Source organism: Halichoerus grypus, chromosome 12 (assembly GCF_964656455.1).
Source record: "Halichoerus grypus chromosome 12, mHalGry1.hap1.1, whole genome shotgun sequence".
In the NCBI taxonomy this organism is placed as follows: Eukaryota; Metazoa; Chordata; class Mammalia; order Carnivora; family Phocidae; genus Halichoerus; species Halichoerus grypus.
In genome coordinates, this window is record NC_135723.1 from 91,927,484 (window position 1) to 91,951,522 (window position 24,039).

Below are 24,039 nucleotides of genomic sequence, written 5' to 3' on the forward strand. Positions count from 1 at the left end.
AGAGAGGCAAACCATAAACACACTCTTTTTAAAAAAATTTTTTTGTTGTTATGTTAATCACCATATATTACATCATTAGTTTTTGATGTAGTGTTCCATGATTCATTGTTTGTGCATAACACCCAGTGCTCCATGCAGAACGTGCCCTCTTTAATACCCATCACCAGGCTAACCCATCCTCCCACCCCACTCCCCTCTAGAACCCTCAGTTTGTTTTTCAGAGTCCATCGTCTCTCATGGTTCATCTCCCCCTCCGATTTACCCCCTTTCATTCTTCCCCTCCTGCTATCTTCTTCTTTTTTTTTTTCTTAACATATATTGCATTATTTGTTTCAGAGGTACAGATCTGTGATTCAGCAGTCTTGCACAATTCACAGCGCTCACCATAGCACATACCCTCCCCAGTGTCTATCACCCAGCCACCCCATCCCTCCCACCCCACCCCCCACTCCAACAACCCTCAGTTTGTTTCCTGAGATTAAGAATTCCCCATATCAGTGAGGTCATATGATACATGTCTTTCTCTGATTGACTTATTTTGCTCATCATAACACCCTCCAGTTCTATCCACGTCGTTGTAAATGGCAAGATCTCATTCCTTTTGATGGCTGCATAATATTCCATTGTATATATATACCACATCTTCTTTATCCATTCATCTGTCAATGGACATCTTGGCTCTTTCCACAGTTTGGCTATTGTGGACATTGCTGCTATAAACATCGGGTGCACGTACCCCTTCAGATCCCTACATTTGTATCTTTGGGGTAAATACCCAGTAGTGTAATTGCTGGATCGTATGGTAGCTCTATTTTCAACTTTTTGAGGAACCTCCATACTGTTTTCCAGAGTGGTTGCACCAGCTCGCATTCCCACCAACAGTGTAGGAGGGTTCCCCTTTCTCCGCATCCCCGCCAACATCTGTCGTTTCCTGACTTGTTAATTTTAGCCATTCTGACTGGTGTGAGGTGGTATATCATTGAGGTTTTGATTTGGATTTCCCTGATGCCGAGCGAAGTTGAGCACTTTTTCATGTGTCTGTTGGCCATTTGGATGTCTTCTTTGGAAAAATGTCTGTTCATGTCTTCTGCCCATTTCTTGATTGGATTCTTTGTTCTTTGGGTGTTGAGTTTGATAAGTTCTTTATAGATTTTGGATACTAGCCCTTTATCTGATATGTCATTTGCAAATATCTTCTCCCATTCTGTCGGTTGTCTTTTGGTTTTCTTGACTGTTTCTTTTGCTCTGCAAAAGCTTTTTATCTTGATGAAGTCCCAATAGTTCATTTTTGCCCTTGCTTCCCTTGCCTTTGGCAATGTTTCTAGGAAGAAGTTGCTGTGGCTGAGGTCGAAGAGATTGCTACCTGTGTTCTCCTTTAGGATTTTGATGGACTCCTGTCTCACATTTAGGTCTTTCAACCATTTGGAGTCTATTTTTCTGTGTGGTGTAAGGAAATGGTCGAGTTTCATTCTTCTGCATGTGGCTGTCCAATTTTCCCAACACCATTTGTTGAAGAGACTGTCTTTTTTTCATTGGACATTCTTTCCTGCTTTGTCAAAGATTAGTTGACCATAGAATTGAGGGTCCATTTCTGGGCTCTCTATTCTGTTCCATTGATCTATGTGTCTGTTTTTGTGCCAGTACCATGCTGTCTTGATGATGACAGCTTTGTAATAGAGCTGGAAGTCCGGAATTGTGATGCCGCCAGCTTTGCTTTTCTTTTTCAACATTCTTCTGGCTATTCGTGGTCTTTCCTGGTTCCATACAAATTTTAGGATTATTTGTTCCATTTCTTTGAAAACAGTGGATGGTATTTTGATGGCAATTGCATTGAATGTGTAGATTGCTCTAGGTAGCATTGACATCTTCACAATATTTGTTCTTCCAATCCATGAGCATGGAACGTTTTTCCATTTCTTTGTGTCTTCCTCAATTTCTTTCATGAGTATTTTATAGTTTTCTGAGTACAGATCCTTTGCCTCTTTGGTTAGATTTATTCCTAGGTATCTTATGGTTTTGGATGCAATTGTAAATGGTATCGACTCCTTAATTTCTCTTTCTTCTGTCTTGTTGTTGGTGTATAGGAATGCCACTGATTTCTGTGCATTGATTTTATATCCTGTCACTTTACTGAATTCCTGCATGAGTTCTAGCAGTTTTGGGGTGGAGTCTTTTGGGTTTTCCACATAAAGTATCATATCATCTGCAAAGAGTAAGAGTTTGACTTCTTCTTTGCCAATTTGGATGCCTTTTATTTCTTTTTGTTGTCTGATTGCTGTGGCTAGGACTTCTAATACTATGTTGAATAGCAGTGGTGATAGTGGACGTCCCTGCTGCATTCCTGACCTTAGGGGGAAAGCTCTCAGTATTTCTCCATTGAGAATGATATTCGCTGTAGGTTTTTCATAGATGGCTTTTATGATATTGAGGTATGTACCCTCTTTATGATATCGAGGTATGTACCCTCTATCCCTATACTCTGAAGAGTTTGATCAAGAAAGGATGCTGTACTTTGTCAAATGCTTTTTCTGCATCTATTGAGAGGATCATATGATTCTTGTTCTTTCTTTTGTTAATGTATTGTATCACGTTGATTGATTTGCAGATGTTGAACCAACCTTGCAGCCCAGGGATAAATCCCACTTGGTCGTGGTGAATAATCCTTTTAATGTATTGTTGGATCCTATTGGCTAGTATTTTGGTGAGAATTTTTGCCTCTATGTTCATCAAGGATATTGGTCTGTAATTCTCCTTTTTGATGGTGTCTTTGCCTGGTTTTGGGATCAAGGTAATGGTGGCCTCATAAAATGAGTTTGGAAGTTTCCTTCCATTTCTATTTTTTGGAACAGTTTCAGAAGAATAGGTATTAATTCTTCTTTAAATGTTTGGTAGAATTCCCCTAGGAAGCCATCTGGCCCTGGGCTTTTGCTTGTTGGGAGATTTTTGATGACTGCTTCAATTTCCTTAGTGGTTATAGGTCTGTTCAGGTTTTCTATTTCTTCCTGGTTCAGTTTTGGTAGTTGATACATCTCTAGGAATGCATCCATTTCTTCCAGGTTATCTAATTTGCTGGCATAGAATTGCTCATAATATGTTCTTATAATTGTTTGTCTTTCTTTGGTGTTAGTTGTGATCTCTCCTCTTTCATTCATGATTTTGTTGATTTGGGTCATTTCTCTTTTCTTTTTGATAAGTCTGGCCAGGGGTTTATCAATCTTGTTAATTCTTTCAAAGAACCAGCTCCTAGTTCCGTTGATCTGTTCTACTGTTCTTTTGGTTTCTATTTCATTGATTTCTTCTCTGATCTTTATTATTTCTCTTCTCCTGCTGGGTTTAGGCTTTATTTGCTGTTCTTTTTTTTTTTTTTTTTTAAGATTTTATTTATTTATTTGAGAGAGAGAGAGAATGAGAGAGAGCACATGAGAGGGGGGAGGGTCAGAGGGAGAAGCAGACTCCCTGCTGAGCAGGGAGCCCGATGCGGGACTCGATCCAGGGACTCCAGGATCATGACCTGAGCCGAAGGCAGTCGCTTAACCAACTGAGCCACCCAGGCGCCCTATTTGCTGTTCTTTCTCCAGCTCCTTTAGGTGTAGGGTTAGGTTGTGTACTTGAGACCTTTCTTGTTTCTTGAGAAAGGCTTGTATTGCTATATACTTTCCTCTTAGGACTGCCTTTGCTGTATCCCAAAGATTTTGAACAGTTGTGTTTTCATTTTCATTGGTTTCCATGAATTTTTTAAATTCTTCTTTAATTTCCTGGTTGACCCATTCATTCTTTAGTAGGATGCTCTTTAGCCTCCATGTATTTGAGTTCTTTCCAACTTTCCTCTTGTGATTGAGTTCTAGTTTCAAAGCATTGTGGTCTGAAAATAGTCAGGGAATGATCCCAGTCTTTTGGTACCGGTTGAGACCTGATTTATGACCTAGGATGTGATCGATTCTGGAGAATGTTCCATGGGCATTAGAGAAGAATGTGTATTCCATTGCTTTGGGATGGAATGTTCTGAATATGTCTGTGAAGTCCATTCGGTCCAGTGTGTCATTTAAAGTCTTTATTTCCTTGTTGATCTTTTGCTTAGATGATCTGTCCATTTCAGTGAGGGGGGTGTTAAAGTCCCCCACTATTATTGTATTGTTGTCAATGTGTTTCTTTGCTTTTGTTATTAATTGCCTTATATAATTGGCTGTTCCCGTGTTAGGGGCATAGATATTTACAATTGTTAGATCTTCTTGTTGGATAGACCCTTTAAGTAGGATATAGTGTCCTTCCTCATTTCTTATTACAGTCTTTGGTTTAAAATCTAATTTGTCTGATATAAGGATTGCCATCCCAGCTTTCTTTTGGTGTCCATTAGCATGGTAAATGGTTTTCCACCCCCTCACTTTCAATCTGGGGGTGTGTTTGAGTCTAAAATGAGTCTCTTGCAGACAGCATATTGATGGGTCTTGTTTTTTTATCCAATCTGATAGCCTGTGTCTTTTGATTGGGGCATTTAGCCCATTTACATTCAGGGTAACTATTGAAAGATATGAATTTAGTGCCATTGTATTGCCTACAAGGTGACTGTTATTGTATATTGTCTGTGTTCCTTTCTGGTCTATGTTGCTTTTAGGCTCTCTCTTTGCTTAGAGGACCCCTTTCAATATTTCTTGTAGGGCTGGTTTCGTGTTTGCAAATTCCTTTAGTTTTTGTTTGTCCTGGAAGCTTTTTATCTCCCCTTCTATTTTCAATGACAGCCTAGCTGGATATAGTATTCTTGGCTGCATATTTTTCTCATTTAGTGCTCTGAATATATCATGCCAATCCTTTCTGGCCTGCCAGGTCTCTGTGGATAGGTCTGTTGCCAATCTAATGTTTCTACCATTGTAGGTTACATATCTCTTCTTCCGAGCTGCTTTCAGGATTTTCTTTTTATCTCTGAGACTCGTGAGTTTTACTATTAGATGTCGGGGTGTTGACCTATTTTTATTGATTTTGAGAGGGGTTCTCTGTGCCTCCTGCATTTTGATGCCTGTTTCCTTCCCCAAATGAGGGAAGTTCTCTGCTATAATTTGCTCCAATATACCTTCTGCCCCTCTCTCTCTTTCTTCTTCTTCTGGGATTCCAATTATTCTAATGTTGTTTCCTCTTATGGTATCGCTTATCTCGAATTCTGCCCTCGTGATCCAGTAGTTGTTTATCTCTCTTTTTCTCAGCTTCTTTATTTTCCATCATTTGGTCTTCTATATCACTGATTCTCTCTTCTGCCTCATTTATCCTAGCAGTTAGTGCCCCCATTTTTTATTGCACCTCATTAATAGCCTTTTTGATTTCGACTTGGTTAGATTTTAGTTCTTTTATTTCTCTAGAAAGGGTTTCTCTAATAACTTCCATGCTTTTTTCAAGCCCAGCTAGTATCTTTAAAGTGATGATTCTGAACTCTTAGATCCAACATCGTACTAATGTCCGTATCGAGTAGGTCCCTGGCAGTCGGTACTACCGCTTGTTCTTTTTGTTGAGGTGATTTTTTCCGTCTTGTCATTTTGTCCAGAGGAGAATAGATTAATGAGAGAACAGAATGCTAACAGGATAACAACGTCCCCAGAAAATATACTCTAAACAAATCAGAGAAGACCTGAAGCCAGGGGAAAAGAAAGGAAAAGAAAGAAAAAAGAAAAAGAAAAAAAAAAGAAAAAGATAAAAACAAGCAAAAACAGAACAAAACAAAACAAAACAGAATATGATCAAATATGATCAGGCTGGTGCATAGATTAGTGCCACACACTAGATTTTGGGTGTATTTTGGTCTGTTAGAAGAAAGTGCCTCCCAAATTTTTAAAGAAAGAAAAACTTATATATGTACAAATATAAGGGTTCATATGATGAAGGGATGGAATACGACTGTAAAGATGAAAATTATAAAAAATTTTATAAAAGGAATTGATAAGAAGTTGTTTGAGAAAAGAAAGAAGAGGATTTTAAAAAAAAAGGAAAAAAAAGGAGAGAATGTGATCAGGCAGGAGAGTAGAACAAAACCATACACTAGAGATTTAGGGTATATTTTGATCTGTTAGAAGAAACTATCTCAAAATTTTAACGAGAGAACAACTTATATATATATATGCCGAAAATAAGGGTAACTACTATGAAGGGATAGAATATGACTCTAAAAATGAAAAATAGAAATGTCTTTTAAAAAAGGTATTGATAAGATGTTGGTTGAAAAAGGGAAAAAGAAAAATTCAAAAAAAAAAAAAGACAGTTAAAAAAAAAATTAACTTTGAAAGACTAAAGAATCATGGTAAAAAAGGCATGGATTCTATGTGCAGTATTCCCCTAGCGCTGGAGTTCTGCCGTTCTCATTGATCAGTAAACTTGGTCTTGTCTGGCTGTTCTCGCTGATCTTCTGGGGGAGGGGCCTGTTGCCGTGGTTCCCAAATGTCTTTGCCGGAGGTGGAATTGCCCCGCCCTTGCCGGTCTGGGCTAAGTAATCTGCTCGGGTTTGCTCTCAGGAGCTTTTGTTCCAAGCTTTCGGTACAGCTTTGGAGGCCGAGAGTGAAAATGGCAGCCTCCCAATCTCTGCCCTGGCGGAGAACTCGGGGTCCCGCTCCTCAGTGCGCCCCCAGAGAAAAGCAGTCAGTCACTCCCGTCTCCCCAGTCTCCGGCCGCACTCCGTGCTCACCCGGCCTGTGACCAAGCGTTTCTATCTCTGGCACCCGACCCCGTGTGGAGTCTCCAAACCCAGCAGATCCCTGCGGTGCGCTCCCGCGCTGCTCCTCCCAGGGGAGGAAGGGGAGTCTCCCCGGATCTGCTGCTTGTTGGGTCCCTGCTGGAGGAGCAGTGGCCCGACTGTGCCGTGGATCACGGTTTATGGGAACCCCGAGCTGAGAGCCCGCGCCTTGGCTCCGTCCCTGCAGCCGGCTTCCCCGCTCTGATACCTGGGAGCTCTGCCGCACTCGGCACCCCCGGTCTTTCTGTGACCCCAAGGATCCTGAGACCACACTGTCCCACGAGGGTTCCACCCCCTGCTTAGCCACTGGAGTGACGTCCCTCAGCGGAGCCGACTTCTAAAAGTTCCGATTTTGTGCTCCGCGGCTCTATCACTTGCCAGAAGCGGCGGACGGAGGCCCCTCCCCCGCCGTGTATTCTCCCGAATATCGCCTCGGATTCACTTCTCTGCCCATCCTACCTTCCAGAAAGTGGTTGCTTTTCTGTTCAGAGAGTTGTTGCTATTCTTTTCTTCGATCTCCTGTTGAGTTTGTAGGTGTTCAGAATGGTTTGATCCCTATCCAGCTGAATTCCTGAGACCAGGCGAAATCCTGGTCTCCTACTCCTCCGCCATCTTGCTCCGCCCCCCCCCCCAAACAGACTCTTAACTATAAAGAACAAACTGGGGGTTGCTGGAGGGCAGGGTTGAGGGATGGGCTAAATGGGTGATGGGAATTATGGAGTGCACTTGTGCTGAGCACTGGGTGTTGTATGTTAAGTGTTGAATCACTAAATTCTACACCTGAAAGTAATATTACACTGTACATTAGCTAACTGGAATTTAAATAAAAACTTGAAAAAAATAATTAAAATAAAAACATTGTTATCTTTTTCTCACTGAAATAAAAAGTTCAGGGGCAAAGGATTATAAAAATTTCCTTTGTTCTTAGGTTACATTAAAAAGTACAATGTAAATAGACATATAGATTTTATAGGCATATTACTGTTTTCCTTTTTCTGCTATATTTTATAAAAGCATAACATATGTTGAGAAAAGTATCCAAATTAAAGTATAGAGCTTGATGAATTTTTGAAGTGAATGTACCCAAATAATCAGTCTTCAGATCATGAAACATTATTGTCTTAACTCCATAGAAACGTCCTCATCTCCTTGTTTGAGTCCGTCCCTTTCTCCCAAGGCTAACCACTATTTTGACTTCTAATTCCATAGACTGATTTGGAATCATTCAAAGCAATTCAGTTGAATTATTCAATTCAATTTCGTTATCATTTAGCAAATTGTTCCACTTGTTATTATTCAAATTCTAATTATTGTCTAACTTCCATTATGTCTTTGTGAGTTATTTTAAAACATGTGTCATAATTTTCAAGTATGTGTATTATCTTGCCCAGGCTATTTCATTTTGATTTCTAACTTAATCGTATTGTGGTCATCCAGTGTACTCTGTATTACACCAGTCCTTCAGAATTTGTTGAGGCTTGCTTTACTGCCCAGTAACATGGTCATGTGTCCTTGAACAAAATAGGTGTTACGCAGTTGTTAATTATTCTGTTCAAATCTTCTATATCCTTACCAAATTTCTTCGGTCAGCTTGTGATATCAATAACTGAGAGAAGTGTGTCAACATCACCATAGTTTTGTCCTTTTCTTAGTAGCCTGTAGAGAATTTGACCATCTGTAAGGCTACACTAAGTATTAATCAAATAAAGCAAGCTGATATGGTATTTTTACCACAAAAATATCTTCATGTTTATTCTCTTTCTTTCCTCTTCTTACAGGTTTTCCTTTTAATCCAAAGTGAGAAGATGAAAAATGATTACATTTACCTCAGTTGGTTAGCTCGGTGCTGTGAGTCTTCTTTTAAATGTTACAGAGGAATCCTCTTTTTCTTCTCTGTTGCATAATCTTCTGGATGGAAATTAACAGTGAACATTTCTAAATTTGTTTCATAGAATGAGTAAACACTGAAATTAAGCATCGTTAATACAACTCAATAAGGGTGGTCCTGTACATGTATTACATACATTTACCTTGTGATTAGTTCTACCATACAATGTTGACCTAGCATGAACAGTCCTGAAAGATGCCAAATTTTTCCATCAGCCCTGTTAAAGTTTCCAGAATCTCAGTTTACAGGGTTCTTTGTTAAGTGATACTGTTATGCTAATTTTACCTTTTCATTATGATGCAGGCCTGAAAAGTGATAAAATGTCAAAAACGTAATCTTTTTGTATATTATGTAGCCTACAACCTCTATCTGTCTCTCCCCCTTCATTATCTTTTCTTGCTTCTTTTTTTCCCCTGGATTTAAAATGTTCACAGAGTTTTTAAAGTCATGGGAAAATTTCAGCAATCAGATGTTCTAAGTGAGGCTGAAACTATATAAGTGGGATTGAATGAATGATACATGACTTTTAAGCAGATGAGAAAAGTGGGAACTACTGGAAATCAACCCAATCTAAAAACAAACAATTATGTGAATCCTAACTTAAGTATTTTACATATGGTAGAGTTCTGATGGAGAACCAGCTTAATGCTAACATTGCAAACTTTCTACATAAGAGTTGTTTACCATTTCTTTGTCTGTTTGGAACATAGAACCAAATCCAAAGAATAACAAGATGCAGAATTATATTTCCTATACATTTAAGAGGAAAAATCTTTGCTTCTTTTTGTAGATATCATGAACAAGAAACCAAGACTAGCCTGGGAACTTTATCTCAAGATGGAAACCTCTGGCGAGTCCTTTAGCCTCTTACAGCTCATTGCTAATGACTGCTACAAGGTGAGTCTGAGTGAGATCTAAAGGGAAAACTGAAGATCAGTCTCACGTGCTACACTGATTAATTATTAGGGAGAGGTGTCCTAGAGATTAAATGGCCGTTGGTAAGAGGATTCACATAGAACTATCAGAAATGTCATCCCTGGGGCTCCTGGCTGGCTCAGCTGGAAGAGCATGGGACTCTCAATCTCAGGTTTGTGAGTTCAAGCCCCATGTTGGATGTAGAGATTACTTAAAAATAAAATCTTTAGAGGCACCTGGGTGGTTCAGTGGTTAGGTGGCTGACTCATGATCTCAGCTCAGGTCATGATCTCAGGGTCGTGAGTTCAGGCCCCATGTTGGGCTCCATGCTAGGTGTGGCACCTACTTTAATAAATAAATGAATAAATAAAATCTTTAAAAAAGAAAAAGAAATGTCATCCCTTTCATGAACAAACTGAACTCAGAGATAGACAGCATTTCAGGGTTTTACATGTATATTAAGTATGTATGCATATAAGTGAAATATGAAACAATGTATATGAAACAATGATTCAGAGAGATTGTTTTAGATTTCTAAAGGTTGTGTGTGAGTCTTTAGATACCATCCAAGTAGAGATATTCATCTGGTAGTTGGAAACTTGGTTCTGAAGCTCAAGAAAGATGTCTTCTGACATGTAGAGACATAGATTTGGATAAATCATCACCATTTCAATAGTAATTAAAGCCCTGGAAAACAAGATTACCCAGGTAAGGAAGGAAAGTGAGAAGAGTAGAGAGTTGCAAACCAAACCTTGGGGAATACTTAGGTGCAAATTGTAGACAGGAGAGACAAAGGAACCAGAAAAAAAAAAAAAAAGAATAAAAAAGCACTCAGATTTAGTAAAGGACTGTGTGTGTATGCAGGAGCGGGTCTGTGTGTGTGTGTGGGGGGGGACGTTGGAAAGGCAGGGAGAAGGAGAGAGGACTTTGGGGCCCTATCCTATAGATTAAAAGCTTTTTTACAAATTAGCCTCAAATTCTGGAAATTCCTTTTTTTGGAATATTTCTTCCTGTCCAAAAAACATGCAAATGTTAGGTAAAGAGAGTCTAGTGTTAAATTAATTAATAATAGCTCATTTCAAAATGAATCATTACTAAAATAAAGTCAATCACCATCAATGGAAAAGGTTTTAAAACATGGGAAACTTAAAAATGTTTAACATGACTTAGTAGATGGCAATGACATTAAGTGAGTTAGAAGAGACAGAGGGAAAGAAAACATTCAGAGAGGAATTTTGTTCAGTTGTAAATGTATTAAATCTGAAGTGTGTTTGGGGCTCCAGGTAGAGAGGTATTACATGGGAAATTATCAGGGCGAGCCTGGAGCTCAGATGTTCATGTGAGAAGTCAGGATTAGAAATGCAGTTTTAGAAGTTAACAGTAGGGGCACCTGGGTTGCTCAGTCAGTTAAGCATCCAACTCTTGATTTCAGCTCAGACTGTGATCCGAGGGTTGTGGGATTGGCTCCGTGCGCTGGGCATGGAGCCTGCTTAGGATTCTCTCTCTCCTCTCCTCCCTCTCCCTCTGTCCCTCCCCCTTCCCCACACGTGTGCATGCTCTCCCTCTCTCTCAAAAAAGAAAGAGAGAGAAGTTAGCAGTAGTTAATGGTGGTGGTGGTAGTGGTCGTAATAGTAATAGTAGTAGCAGCAGCAAAGTATGGGAGAGAATGAGGTTAACCAGTGAATGGGATGAGGAACCACGTGGACACCAGTGTTTAAGGGATAGAAATAGAATCAGTGAAAGAGACAGAGAATGAAGATGGACATAAAGAAAGAAAAGAACCGGGAGGGGGGGAAAGTGCTTTTCATTCCTGTTTTTCTTGTTTCTATTTTATCAAAAGCGAAGGGAGAGAATGTCAAGTCTGCAACCTGATGGAACTGTATGAGACCTGAGAAAACAATAGTGCGTAGACAAGAGAATGAGATTAGAAAGCAGATTCAGTGAGTGTAGACTACAGTAAAAAAATTTTTTCAAAAAAAAATTGATGCTAAGGATAAGGGAGGAAATGTGTTGCTAACTTAAAAGGGAAAACGGGGTTAGGGATTAGGGGTGGGGGAGTATTTTTCCAGGTGGAGGGAGAGGTTTTTTCCTTTAGAGTAGGGAGTAAGAGTATATCCTTAGGCAGTGAAGCTGTTGAACAGAGAGATATTAAAGATTCAAGAGAGTAGGAACATTTTTTTTATTATTATGTTACGTTAGTCGCCATACAATACATCACTAGTTTTTGATGTAGTGATCCACGCTTCATTGTTTTAGAAGATTTAAGGAACATTTTTGACGGAGGAAGACCCTAAAAGAGATGAGAGGAAGATGGGGTAAAGATCAAAGGAAGATAATGACCTTGAAAAACAATTTAGCATAACCTACTGTCTCAGTGGCTCCATGGCCACCCATTAGTTTGGTGAGTCACTGGAAGGGTTCACATGACTCAAAGTTACACTCATGGCTGAGACTTATTACAATATAGAAAAAGCAGGAAAAAGATATGTATAGGAGAAGACTGGAGAGGTCAAATCCAGACTTTTTTGCCCTCCCTCTGTGCTAATTGCACACTCACGTCTTTCTCCAGCTGCAAACTACAGAGACATGTGCGAGATATCCAGGAAAAACAGAAAAAGCAAGTAGGGAAAAAATGGCAGAATTAAGTCCTAACATGGCAATAATTGCATTAAATGTAAATGGTCTAAATATGCCAATTAAAAGGCAGACATTGACAGGATGGATAAGAAACCATGACCCAACTATGTGCTTTTTACAAGAAACTCACTTCAAATATAATGACATAGGTAGGTTGAAAGTAAAAGGACAAAAAAAATATATACTGTGAAATAGGCAGTTTCTTTAACAAACAAACATATGCTTACCATATGACCCAGCAATCACCCTCCTGGGCATCTATCCCAGAGAAATGAAACCTGTGTCTACACAAATACCTATTCCCAATGTCAACAGCAGCTTTATTTGTAATAGCCAAAAACTGGAAATAATCCAAGTGTCCTTCAGTAGTGAATGGTTAAACAAACTGGTTTGGGTTGGACTACTACTCATGGATAAACAGGAATGGTGATGACAAGCCTGACTCCATTTCTTGATGTTTGACTGCTGACAGCTTTTAAGCCTCACCCTTCCCTCTTCCCCCTGTGCCCCACATCTGGACAAGATGATAAGAAATGCTAGGTAGTCCCTTCTCTGACGCCATCAGGTGATTCAAACCACACAAGCCCCTGCTCCTGCTCGGGAACCTCATTCCAGCCCCACCCCCGGCCACAATAAAAACCCAGCCAGTCTCCTTGCCTTGCTCTCTCAGGCCATTTGGAGACTGCTTGAGAGGCCTGACCTACTTCCCCCACAGAACTCAATTATATAAGTAAGAAATCTTTCCATGCTCTCTTGGTGTGTGTGTGTGTGGCATCATCACTCTTGATATCCAAACCAACTTTGGGTGGAGGTCCCTCCTACTTTTTTAGAGTTATATAATAGGAGCAAACTATTGGTACACACAATAACTCGGATTTTTTAATCTTTTTTTTCAAAGACTCTATTTATTTGTCAGAGAGAGAGAGAGCGAGCACAAGCAGGGGGAGTGGCAGGCAGAGAGAGAAGCAGGCTTCCCGCTGAGCAAGGAGCCTGATGCGAGACTCGATCCCGGGACCCTGGGATCATGACCTAAGCTGAAAGCAGATGCTTAACTGACTGAGCCACCCAGGCGCCCCATAACTCGGATTTTTTTAATTGAAGTATAGTTACACACAATATGACATTAGTGTCAGGTGTACAACATAGTGATTTGACAACTCTGTGTGTTATGCTGTGCTCACAGTGTAGCTACTGTCACCATACGCTATTATAAACCATTGACTGTATTTCCTATGCTGTACCAAAATAACTTGGATTAACAAGGAATAACGAGGACATTATCCTGAGTGAAAAAACTCAATCTCAAAGGGTCCTGTACTGCTTGATTTCATATACATATATATGATATTTGTGAAATGACAAAACTGTAGAGATGTAGAACAAATTGGTGAGGGGCACCTGGGGGGCTCAGTCGGTTAAGCGGCTGCCTTCAGCTCAGGTCATGATCCTGGGGTCCTGGGATCGAGCCCCACGTCCAGCTCCCTGCTCAGTGGAGAGCCTGCTTCTCCCTCTCCCTCTGCCTGCCACTCTGCCTACTTGTGCTCGCTCTCTATCTCTCTGTCAAATAAAATTAAAAAAAAAATTGGTGATTGCTGGGAGTTAGGGCTGGTGAGCAGGGAGGGGAGCGCACATGACTATAAACAGGTAGCACAGCCTTGTGGTGATGGAATAGTTCTGTATCTTGATAGCAGTGCTAGTTACGTGAGTCTACACATTTGATAAAATGACGGAACTACACGCACGCATTGTAGCAATGTCAACTTCCTGGTTTCGATACTGTGATATTGCACTATGGTAAGCCGTAACTGGGGGAATTGGGTGAAAGGTACATGGGACCTCTTTGTACTGTCTTCATAACTTCCTGTAAATCTAGAATTATTTCAAAATAAAATGTTCTAAAAAATGAACCAACTAGAGTTATGTCCAGCAATATAGATGCATCTTAACATATGCAAGACACAAAAGAATATTATGGTATTCGTATAGATAAAATTTTGAGAGGCAGAATTTAATTATATTGTCTAAAGGTATATACATAGGTAATAAAACTGTAAAAAAAAGCCAAAGATTTTGACAAAAACTGATGACCATAAAAGTTGGAATAGTAGTTGCTTCTGGAGGGAAGGAGAAGATTGTGGTTTGGAAGCGACACAGAGAGCTTCTATTTTGCTGTCAATGTCTTGTTTCTGGACCTGGGTAGTGATTACACTTGCACTCATGTTATAGGCATTAAACTGTACATTTGTGTTTCATATACCATTCTCATTGTTATTTCACCCAAAGTAATTTGAATAGAATTTAGGAAGAAGGATTAACCTTGAAAAGGAATAAGAACACTTCTTCCTATGAAATGGGCAGAAATGAGGGAAGGATGAATGAAAGTACAAATATAATTTGAATTGAAGGGAGGAAAGTTGTGTTTTCCCTGAAAGATAGAAAAACAATAAGCTAAGAATGAAATAGAGATCTTAAGGAAACTGGCAAAGGTTTAGAACAACAGTTTACAGGAATTGAGAGGTAACTAAACCACCCTGAACAAGGGGGATTGCCCAGCAATTTGAAGCCTTCAGCGAATGGCAACACTACATTTATAATGGCCAGTCAAGAAAACTCATCTAAGCAGAATTTAATGGTATTAGGCATGCTCTATGAGGCCAAGGAAATGTGTAGTATATTTGGGAAAGAGGTCTATCAAAATGAAGTAAACATTTAGAAGATTTGGTGTTTAGAGTAGAAGTATCCATCTAGGCATTTTGAGAATTTAGGAACAAGGTCAAGAAAGGTAATGTTCTCTTGGGTTGAACATGATCAAATTAGCATAAAATGAATGATAGTAGTCATTTACAGAAGGTATCGAGGAAACCTGAAAGATACCCTGCTCAAATCACAATCATTGGTTTATCATCAAGATTACACTATAATTAGAAGAAATGATAAATGTGTTGATTAAATCATAGCTTGACTATATGTAGGAAAAATGTTATATTGTTGAAAACTGAATGAAGGTAAGTTGATATAAATTGAACTGTGTACTCAAATTGTGATTTTCCTTTTTGTTTTAATAAGAAATTGAAGTTTTATCCAGTTTGCTAGCTGAAAATGTTATCACTAACCATACACTTTTTTATACAGTTCTGTTTCATGGTATGTTTACATTTAGTTTCATTCTGTGCAATCTTTTGAGTACAAGTATTATCACAATATTTTCTTTTAATCAGATGGGCCAGTTCTACTACTCAGCCAAAGCTTTTGATGTCTTAGAGAGACTGGATCCCAACCCTGAATATTGGGAAGGCAAGAGGGGTGCCTGTGTGGGCATTTTCCAGATGATCTTAGCTGGAAGAGAACCCAAGTAAGTAATCGGACAAGAGACACTACCTCTGTCCTTTTGCTGGTTTGTGAGGAAAAAGAATTGTTTTCTTGGATGCCATCTTCTGAAAACCCAAAACTATAATGATGTTTTATAATGATGAATAGAAGATTAAGGTGTTTCATATTTCTATCTGACTTTTTTCCTCCAGAAATTTTTTATGTTGTAAAATCGGGTCATTCTAAATCATAGGTACTAGGGACAGTGAGCATACTATAGCTTTCAAATGTAAGAGTAAGATCTATATTTGGCTCCAAATGAATTGTCATTTTCATAAAAAAAAGTCTTTTTCAATCTCTTCTACTCTTTCCTTTGCCTATTGGCTTTTTCATGTCTTTTAGTTTAGGCTTCAAAGAATTAGGAATGGAGTGGGTATGGTTGATAATTCTTTTTTTTGTCTTTTGCCTTCCCATATTCCAGGAAATACCGAGACAGTAGAGTACATAAAATTAAATGGCATACAGTTCCACTTGTAACAAAAATGAAAATACTTAAAACTAAATTTCGTTTTCTAAAAATAACTTTGTGGAATGTATCTGTTACTGGTAAATGAATAGGAGATGTGATTATTTTTTATAAGTAAATAATCTATCAAAAATTACTTCATGCCTTGTATTTACTTCCAATCCTAAATACAAGTTTAAAGAATTTGATTAGGTGAAAGAAGATGCTTGAGGGAAAAAAGAAATAGAAAATACAAATGAACTCTTATGGAAGAGGATCAATAGGCAGTCACCTATACATTTGGTAAGGTAATAGGGAAGTTTTAGTATGCATTACTTAAAACATGAGTTTTAATTTTAATTAAATTTAAATTACTTAAAACATAAATATTGGGGGGGGGACTCCTGGGTGGTTCAGTTGGTTAAGCATCCGATTCTTTTTTTTATTTTAAAATTTTATTTATTTGAGAGACAGAGAATGAGCGAGCGAGAGAGTACAAGCTGGGAGAGGGGCAGAGGGCGAGAAAGAAGCAGACTCCCCGCTGAGCAGGGAGCCCCATGCTGGCTCAATCCCAGGACCCTGGGATCATGACCTGAGCCGAAGGCAGATGCTTAACAACTGAGCCACCCAGGAGCCCCAAGCATCCGATTCTTAATCTCAGCTCAGGTCAGAAAAATTAATAACATGTATATAGATAGTATAAGTAAATAAGGAAAACTTGGGTTAGTGAGACGGAGTTCATAGAATTTCCATTTTATGGAATATTACTCAGCCATCAGAAAGATTGAATACCTACCATTTACATCGACATGAATGGAACTGGAGGGTATTATGCTTAGCGAAATAAGTCAATCAGAGAAAGAAGATTATCATATGGTTTCACTCATATGTGGAATATAAGAAACAGTGCAGAGGATCATAGGGGAAGGGAGGGAAAACTGAATGGGAAGTCAGCAGAGAGGGACAAAAACCATGAGAGACACTTAACTCTAGGAAACAAACTGAGGGTTGCTGGAGCGGAGGTGGGTGGGAGGATGGGGTAATTGGGTGATGGGCATTAAGGTGGGCACGTGATCTGATGAGCACTGAGTGTTATACGCAACTGATGAATTATTGAACACTATATCTGAAACTAATGATGTACTATATGTTGGCTAATTGAATTTAAATTGAAAAAAGAATTTGCATTTTACTATGCCACCATAAAAATAGAAGGCTTGGGAGTTCATAACTGGTTTGTGAATACATAGTGACATAGTCTATTACTGAAGATGTCCTACTGGAAGTATGTGAAGAACAAGTATGAGTTTATGTTCCCTCTTAATTTACATGCTGTATTGAAACACTTTGTCCTTTCAAATCTTTTCCTCAGAGAGACCCTTCGAGAAGTGCTCCATTTACTGAGAAGCACAGGTAACACCCAAGTGGAGTACATCATCCGGATCATGAAGAAATGGGCCAAAGAAAACAGAGTGCCTGTCTAAAATAGCTCCAGAGTCCTCGGGAACCAGTCAGCACTTTGATATGAAATTGGAAATCATTTTCCTCAAGTTTAATGTAAGATGCAGGGCTCTGTTCTTGGACATTTCCTTCCTTGCCCTTCGAGCCAAGATCAGTGACTGACTTGCTTAGAACTAGCGTCCTGGCTGAACTAAGTGCCATAGTCCACGCTGTGGCCCCTGTATGATCCGACTAGCAATAAGACTTTGGACTTGTCTGGTGCCTTTCTTCCAAAAATACTCAGAGAACTCTTACATAATTTGCTGACTTTAAGGAGAATGGCATCATTTTTTTTAATATTGGCATTCCATGGCATTTTCCCCTCACTGCAATAACAAATGCCTTTAATGCTCAAAAGTCACTATCATTCTGTCATCTTCATCTTAGCCATCTGTACATTATCCCATTTTACTGCGGAATTCCAGAAAGAATTTCGTAATGCGTTTCTGAATCTCGGGAGAACAGAGGTTATAAGTAGCGAGATGATTCTAAGAGTGGCAGTAAGATCCTTTATCAAACTCATTAATAGATAATGGACTTTGGGGATTACTCTTGCAGTAATTCTGATGATAAATAACATGTTACAGTAGAGTAACAGGAGTACTGGAGTTTTTTAAAAGGTGAGTGCTATGAAAAAAATCTGTGTGGTACATTTAAAGGTATCCAAGAGATAGTATACAGATTGCCTTAGTCACTTCTCCATTATATTGTAGGGAACAAAACAGGTTAGGGATTTTTTTTTCATATACCGTGCTGAATAAACATCAATTTTGAAAGTAGGGCTACAAAGATTATATATATGCAGTGTGGCTATTTATTAATATAATGATAATAAAGCATGAACTGTGCAGAGCCCTTTGATGAACCTCCTAATGGCTGGACTCTGTCCTAAGTCATATTCCGGCCCCATGTTTCTGAGTTCTTGCGACATAAACCCATTATACGACTGAGCAGTTTTAGACTCACGGCTGATTTTTCAGAAAATAGACATACCTGTTTTTCTCTACCAGATTACCTTTGTTTCTTTTTTTTTTTGTATTTTGTTTCTGTTAGTTTAAGGCCCCCAGCCTTACAGGTGTACAAAGTGCAGAGCCATCCCTGTCCGGCATGAGAACTGAAAGAAAATCCTAATTCCTTGAGCACTACAGACAGCTTAGAGAATTCACGCCCCCGGCACGCGCTGCGGCCGAGGAAGCTGTACGGCATGGAGCCGGGAACATGGCAGGGGAGCAGCCAAGGAGAGAAGATCAGTGACTTCAGGGAGCCTTTGCTTTCTGGACAGTTGCAAGAGGTCCTTTCAGTTCCTGTCTTTTATCTTAGACCCAAATCTAATCAGTTCAGAGCACAACTGGCCCGAATAACTGAATTTTAGAAAACAAAATTGCATCATTTTTTTCATATGCCAAAGCTTCTACTTTCTCATTAATGCTGTTCCTACTTTTTCAGTAGTTGGTTCTCAGCATCTAAGGTACTCGGTGGATCAGAGCTGGGCAGAACCTGCTATAATTTTAGAATTATCTTGTGACTCTTACTTACTTAAAATATTAGGAAACATAGTAGTGGAAAAAGACAGACGGAACACCTCTGTGGCTTTTGGCAAAGAAATTTGTCTTCCAGTTAATTGCTATTATTTTCAAATTTCCTATACTTGATAAGCTTTTCCATTGATGGTGATTTACTTTTAAATGAGCTTTTGTTGAATTTAACACTCTTGTGTCTCCCTGCCATTTTCCTGTCTCTTGGGAAAAGCAGATATTCCAAACGTAGCAATTCCTGGAATTTTTAAACTAATTTTTAAAAAGTTTTTAATCTATAGAAGTGAGCCAAAAAAGCATAAGGACTAGTTTAAGAGGGGTACCATCCAATTCTGTTAGTAAGGATAGCTACTTCTGAACTGTGTTGACGGAGTCTCAAGATTGCAGAGTCGCGCTGCAGGGCGGCTTCTCTTACGTGTGATGATACAGGAGAGAAGGGGGATGCAGGCTGAGGAATGTAGGGTCGTGTGTACAGTTCAGAACATCCCTGTACTATGTACAGTTGGTAGCAGAGATTACTTGCAAATGGAAAACATTTCTAATTATTTTTGTATTTCAAAAGAATTATTATATTGTACTGTAATACACCCAAATTAAAGTTTATTGTTTGGTCTCATTACGGTATCCTGTTGAGTGTGGTGAATGCAGGTCCTGGGTATGTCATGGGCCTTCTCCCCTTTCTTGACCCCAGAGTGGAGGGAAAAAAATAAAGTTTGGGGCTCCACAGGTACTCTTTATGAGAGAGGAAAGTAGATATTTTTTTCGAAGCTTGTCCACTAGGGCTGTGGTTCCTGCTTGGGCATATTAAGTTTGGCTCTTCGCTGAGTCATAGCTCATTTCAAAAGTGTTATAGCCAGTGCATGGTATGATACCTTGCACAAGAAAGCTCACTGATACTTGTTCGCTGAATAATTAAGCATATCGTAGCTGGTAGAGCAAAGGACTTGTGAGACCTGACCTCATATAATTCTGACTCCCATCTAATTATTGTTTTATTGTGTGCCAAGCATATCCTAGGAGCTAGGGATGCAAAGATAGATAACGCAAATCCCGACCCTTAAGAAGTATATACAACTGAACACAGTAGTGTGTGATTGTTGTCAGCAATAGGAACAAAGTATTGAGAGAAAATAAGGCAATGGGTTGGGGCGCCTGGGTGGGTCAGTTAAGTGTCCAACTCTTGATTTCCGCTCAGGTCGCGATCTCGGGGTTGTGGGATCGAGCCCCGCATCGGGCTCCATGCTCAGTGCGGAGTCTGTCCCTCGTCCTCTGCTGTTCACGCTTGCTTTCTCTCTCTAAAATAAATAAATGAATCTTTAAAAAAAATAAAAGAAGGCAATGGGAATGTTTGTATCCCTTATAAATTGACACCTCCTGCCTCCTTGGGGAGCAGCAATCAGAATGGATCCTGAAACTCCGCAACTAGCAAGATGCCCCGGCTTCCAGCATGTGTGCAGCATGTGCGACATACATCCAAGCACATGGAAGCCGAGGACTGCTTTCCCGCTTTAAGGCTTCGTACACTTAAATAGTGGAGAGCAAGTGGGCATTACCAGATCATAATACTTATATCTACTTTCTAATGGCAAAAATGAATTTATGATTTACTACTTCCTCTACTTAGGAGTCTCTTAATTTGACTTAGATAAATGGTCATCTCTGCTTCTTCATCCTATAAAATACTTCTGAGGTTTCTAGGTATGTGATGATAGTGTTCAAACAGTATTCTGCCTATTTAGAGATGCTGTCGGAGAAGCAACCCTAGAGACCTGGTGATGTGCCTGAAACCTTAGCTCCGGGCTGCAGGACTAAGTGAAGAACCTAAGTCTCCACACACTCACTAGATGAATACAGCTGATAGGTGTGTATTGAGTGTGTAGCATATGGTCTAATTTATACTTTTTGTTGCAACAAAACCCTTCCTTGAAATAAAATCTAGATGCCATATACAACCAGAGGGGGACCACCTTGGTGGTTGGGGCAAAGGGGAGGAAAGAACCAGATGCAGCAGGGCCCCCACTCAGGCTGCCCCTCTCAGGGCGACACACTTTACAGACCATATATGGAGTGAGTACACTGCTATGTGAACCTAAACTGTGCCTAAACTATGGATACATCTTACCTAATTTTATTCATCATAGTTTTTGTTTATGCATTCATGTATTCATGTGTTTATTTGGTCAATTACTTATATCCCACTGTGTTCCAGAAAAGATTTGCAATAAATTACCAAAATACATGTTACAAAATATAAATAGAAGGCATTTAAGAATAAAAGAAGCCAAGAGTAAAATTCCTACACAAAAGTACATACCAGAATTACTAAAGATGGGCCAGAAGTTCACCTTTAGGCTTCCTACCAACTAAAGCAAAGGATGAAATATAACCAGATAAAAAATTCACAGTCCAACTATATGTGAATGAACTCCCTAATGGGAAGAAAAAACTGGATTCTCAGTGATCTCTGATTGTTCATGGGGTTCTAATTAGGTTTTCTGCACTATAATGAGACATAACTACATGCTTCACAAAAATCTCAAGGGAGTCTGATTGCTTCCCTAAACATGTACAGGTCATTCCTACTATGTACAATTAAATAATTACACTTGCCCTTCTACTTTTAATTTCCTCTAGAAACATATAATAATACTCTCCTTTGCCAGTTTTTTGACTGAGGAGTAGTTATTAATATGATGGAGCTGAGACATGTTATTCAAGTTTTTAAAATTCCAAGTGGGGGCACCTGGCTGGCTCAGTTGGTAGAACATGGAACTCTTGATGTCAGGGTCATGAGGTCAAGCCCCACGTTAGGTGCAGAGCCTACTCAAAATTTAAAAAAAAGAACTCAAATTACAAGTATATGTTGGGATGAAAATGTGGGTAACAGTGACCTAAAGAATAATTGCAAGGTACTGTAGAAGCAGTGAAATGATGGGATAGTGTAGTTTATACATTTACTGAGGAGAGTCAATAAGAAATTTAGGGAAATTTGTTTTCTCTCTTGTCATGTAAGTAGCTACATAATATTCTCAATTTTGCCTCTTGGCCTACAAAACCTAAAATATTTACCATCTGGGCCTTTACAGAAAAGGTTTGTTGAGCCCTGCTCTAGAATATTGCCTTATCAGCCTCAAGTGAAACTTTCTGCAGTGGGACATTTAAAAAGACAAATTGTTGGGACATGACTGAGGTTCCACACTGTATAAGTCCACTGACATATCTAAAGCTGTCAAGTTCACAGAAGCAAAAAGTAGAACGGTGCTCACCAGGGACTGGAGAAGGGAAAAGCAGTGGTTTAATAGGTATAGTTTGAGTCCTCCAAGATGCACAAGTTCTAGAGATCTGTTTCACAACAATGTGAAGATACTTCACGCTACTTAAAAGATGATTGAGATGCTAAGTTTTATGTTATGGCGTTTTTTGATCACAATAAAAAAGTAAAGGTACGTAGAAAGCTATGCCATCCAAATACTAGTCAGAAGAAAGGTGGAGTGGCTGTCTGAAGAAGCAGACAAAGAAGACTTCAGAGCAAAGAGCCCAGGAAACCACCTGAATCGTTCACCTCGTTTTTCAAATATCAGTGTTGCTCCCAATATCCCCGGCTCTTTGAACAACTGTTCTTGCCAAAGGCTAATTTATTTTCTTTGGATACTTCTATCAGCTGCTGCAAGCCAACAGAATTTAATTAACTCACCATTAGTAAACGGCTTTCCTTGCTTGTTTAACAAAAGAGCTACTCGGAAAAGTACTTTGGTCGAAGCCTCATTCTCATTTATTCTTGTGAAGCAATTCTGCTGTGATGAAATATCATTTTACATTTTCTAATTTTTTTTGACCTGTGTTTTCCTGTGAGTTGGGACTGTTGTAATGACTGCTTTGTCTGGTCGCGTGGCCTATATTGCATTCTGTCCCCACTACCACAGTGTCATTACGTAGTAAGCATAATGGGTTGCCACCTAATTTGACACAAAATAATTCACACTCCACTCTGCCTTAAAGGTTCTAATGCCACAGGATGAGGACCCATTACTGGAATTTCTCTAATTATCGAGTGTGTGGATCCTAATTATACATTAGAAGAAGGGAAAATGACCACTAGATGGGTCGTGGGCCAGTGGACCCATAGTAAGATGGCCTTTGGCCAGGACTATATTTATTACCTGGGGCCTGTACTCCAACAGTGGTGTCGTGGCACATTCTAGGACCCTGTGTCTCCTAGTTCTCGAGAGATCTGGGTATTCCTTAGTGTCCTGTCATCTGAGTAAATGGCCATAGGTCCTTTTTGGGAAAGGATTGAGGAAATCATGAAATATATATATATATATATATATATATATATATATATATATACACTCATACAGTTCTATGGGTTTTGGCAAGTGTATACAGTCATGTAACAAGCACCAGATAGATGATTTGGTTTTGTACAATAAAATTATTTTTAATAAAAAATCCCAGGGTTTTTTTTTTAATTTTTATTGTTATGTTAATCACCATACATTACATCATTAGTTTTTGATGAAAAAATCCCAGGTTTAAGTTTATGCTCACTCTCTATGGTCACAACCACTATTCAGAAACTGGGATTTGACCTGGGCAGAGGAACTAAGAAGGGCAATTAAAGGAACGTTGACGACAAAGAGAACTAAAGCTTCTGGGGCGGGGAGGGGAGGTGGACACAAGTTGCAAACAATCAAAAATCCAATCGATAAAAAAAATATGATGGACAAAGGGCATTGGATTTCTTAGCAGCAACTCTGGAAGCTACAAAACAATGCTGCCGTGCTTAAGAATTCAGAGGAAAAATTATTTCCAACTAGAAATTGTCATTCAAATACATAGTAGAACAAATATCTTTTCAAACATGTATATCTAACATAAAATTATCTCCTGAATTATGTGTTAGACCAAGAACATGGGAAAAAAGACTAAGGAAACACAAAGACATAGCATATAACAAGTGAGGACATATAGGAAGAGCAGGTGAAGGGGATCCCCAGGATAACACAGGGACATACTTCAAGACACTGTGCAACAGTCC

At 39.2% G+C, this 24,039-nt stretch overlaps 1 protein-coding gene across 1 annotated transcript in view; it reads left to right on the forward strand.

Annotated features, from left to right (window-relative positions):
• The window catches only part of IFT56 (intraflagellar transport 56), a 54,942-nt gene extending 35,328 nt beyond the window's left edge, over positions 1-19,614 (forward strand). The window contains exons 15-18 of the mRNA XM_036098454.2: positions 8,488-8,557; positions 9,388-9,494; positions 15,368-15,501; positions 17,336-19,614. Of these exons, the coding sequence (XP_035954347.1) occupies positions 8,488-8,557; positions 9,388-9,494; positions 15,368-15,501; positions 17,336-17,447 (423 nt within the window). The 3' untranslated portion in view covers positions 17,448-19,614. The remainder of the gene's footprint in view (positions 1-8,487; positions 8,558-9,387; positions 9,495-15,367; positions 15,502-17,335) is intronic.
• Positions 19,615-24,039: the final 4,425 nt, after the last annotated feature.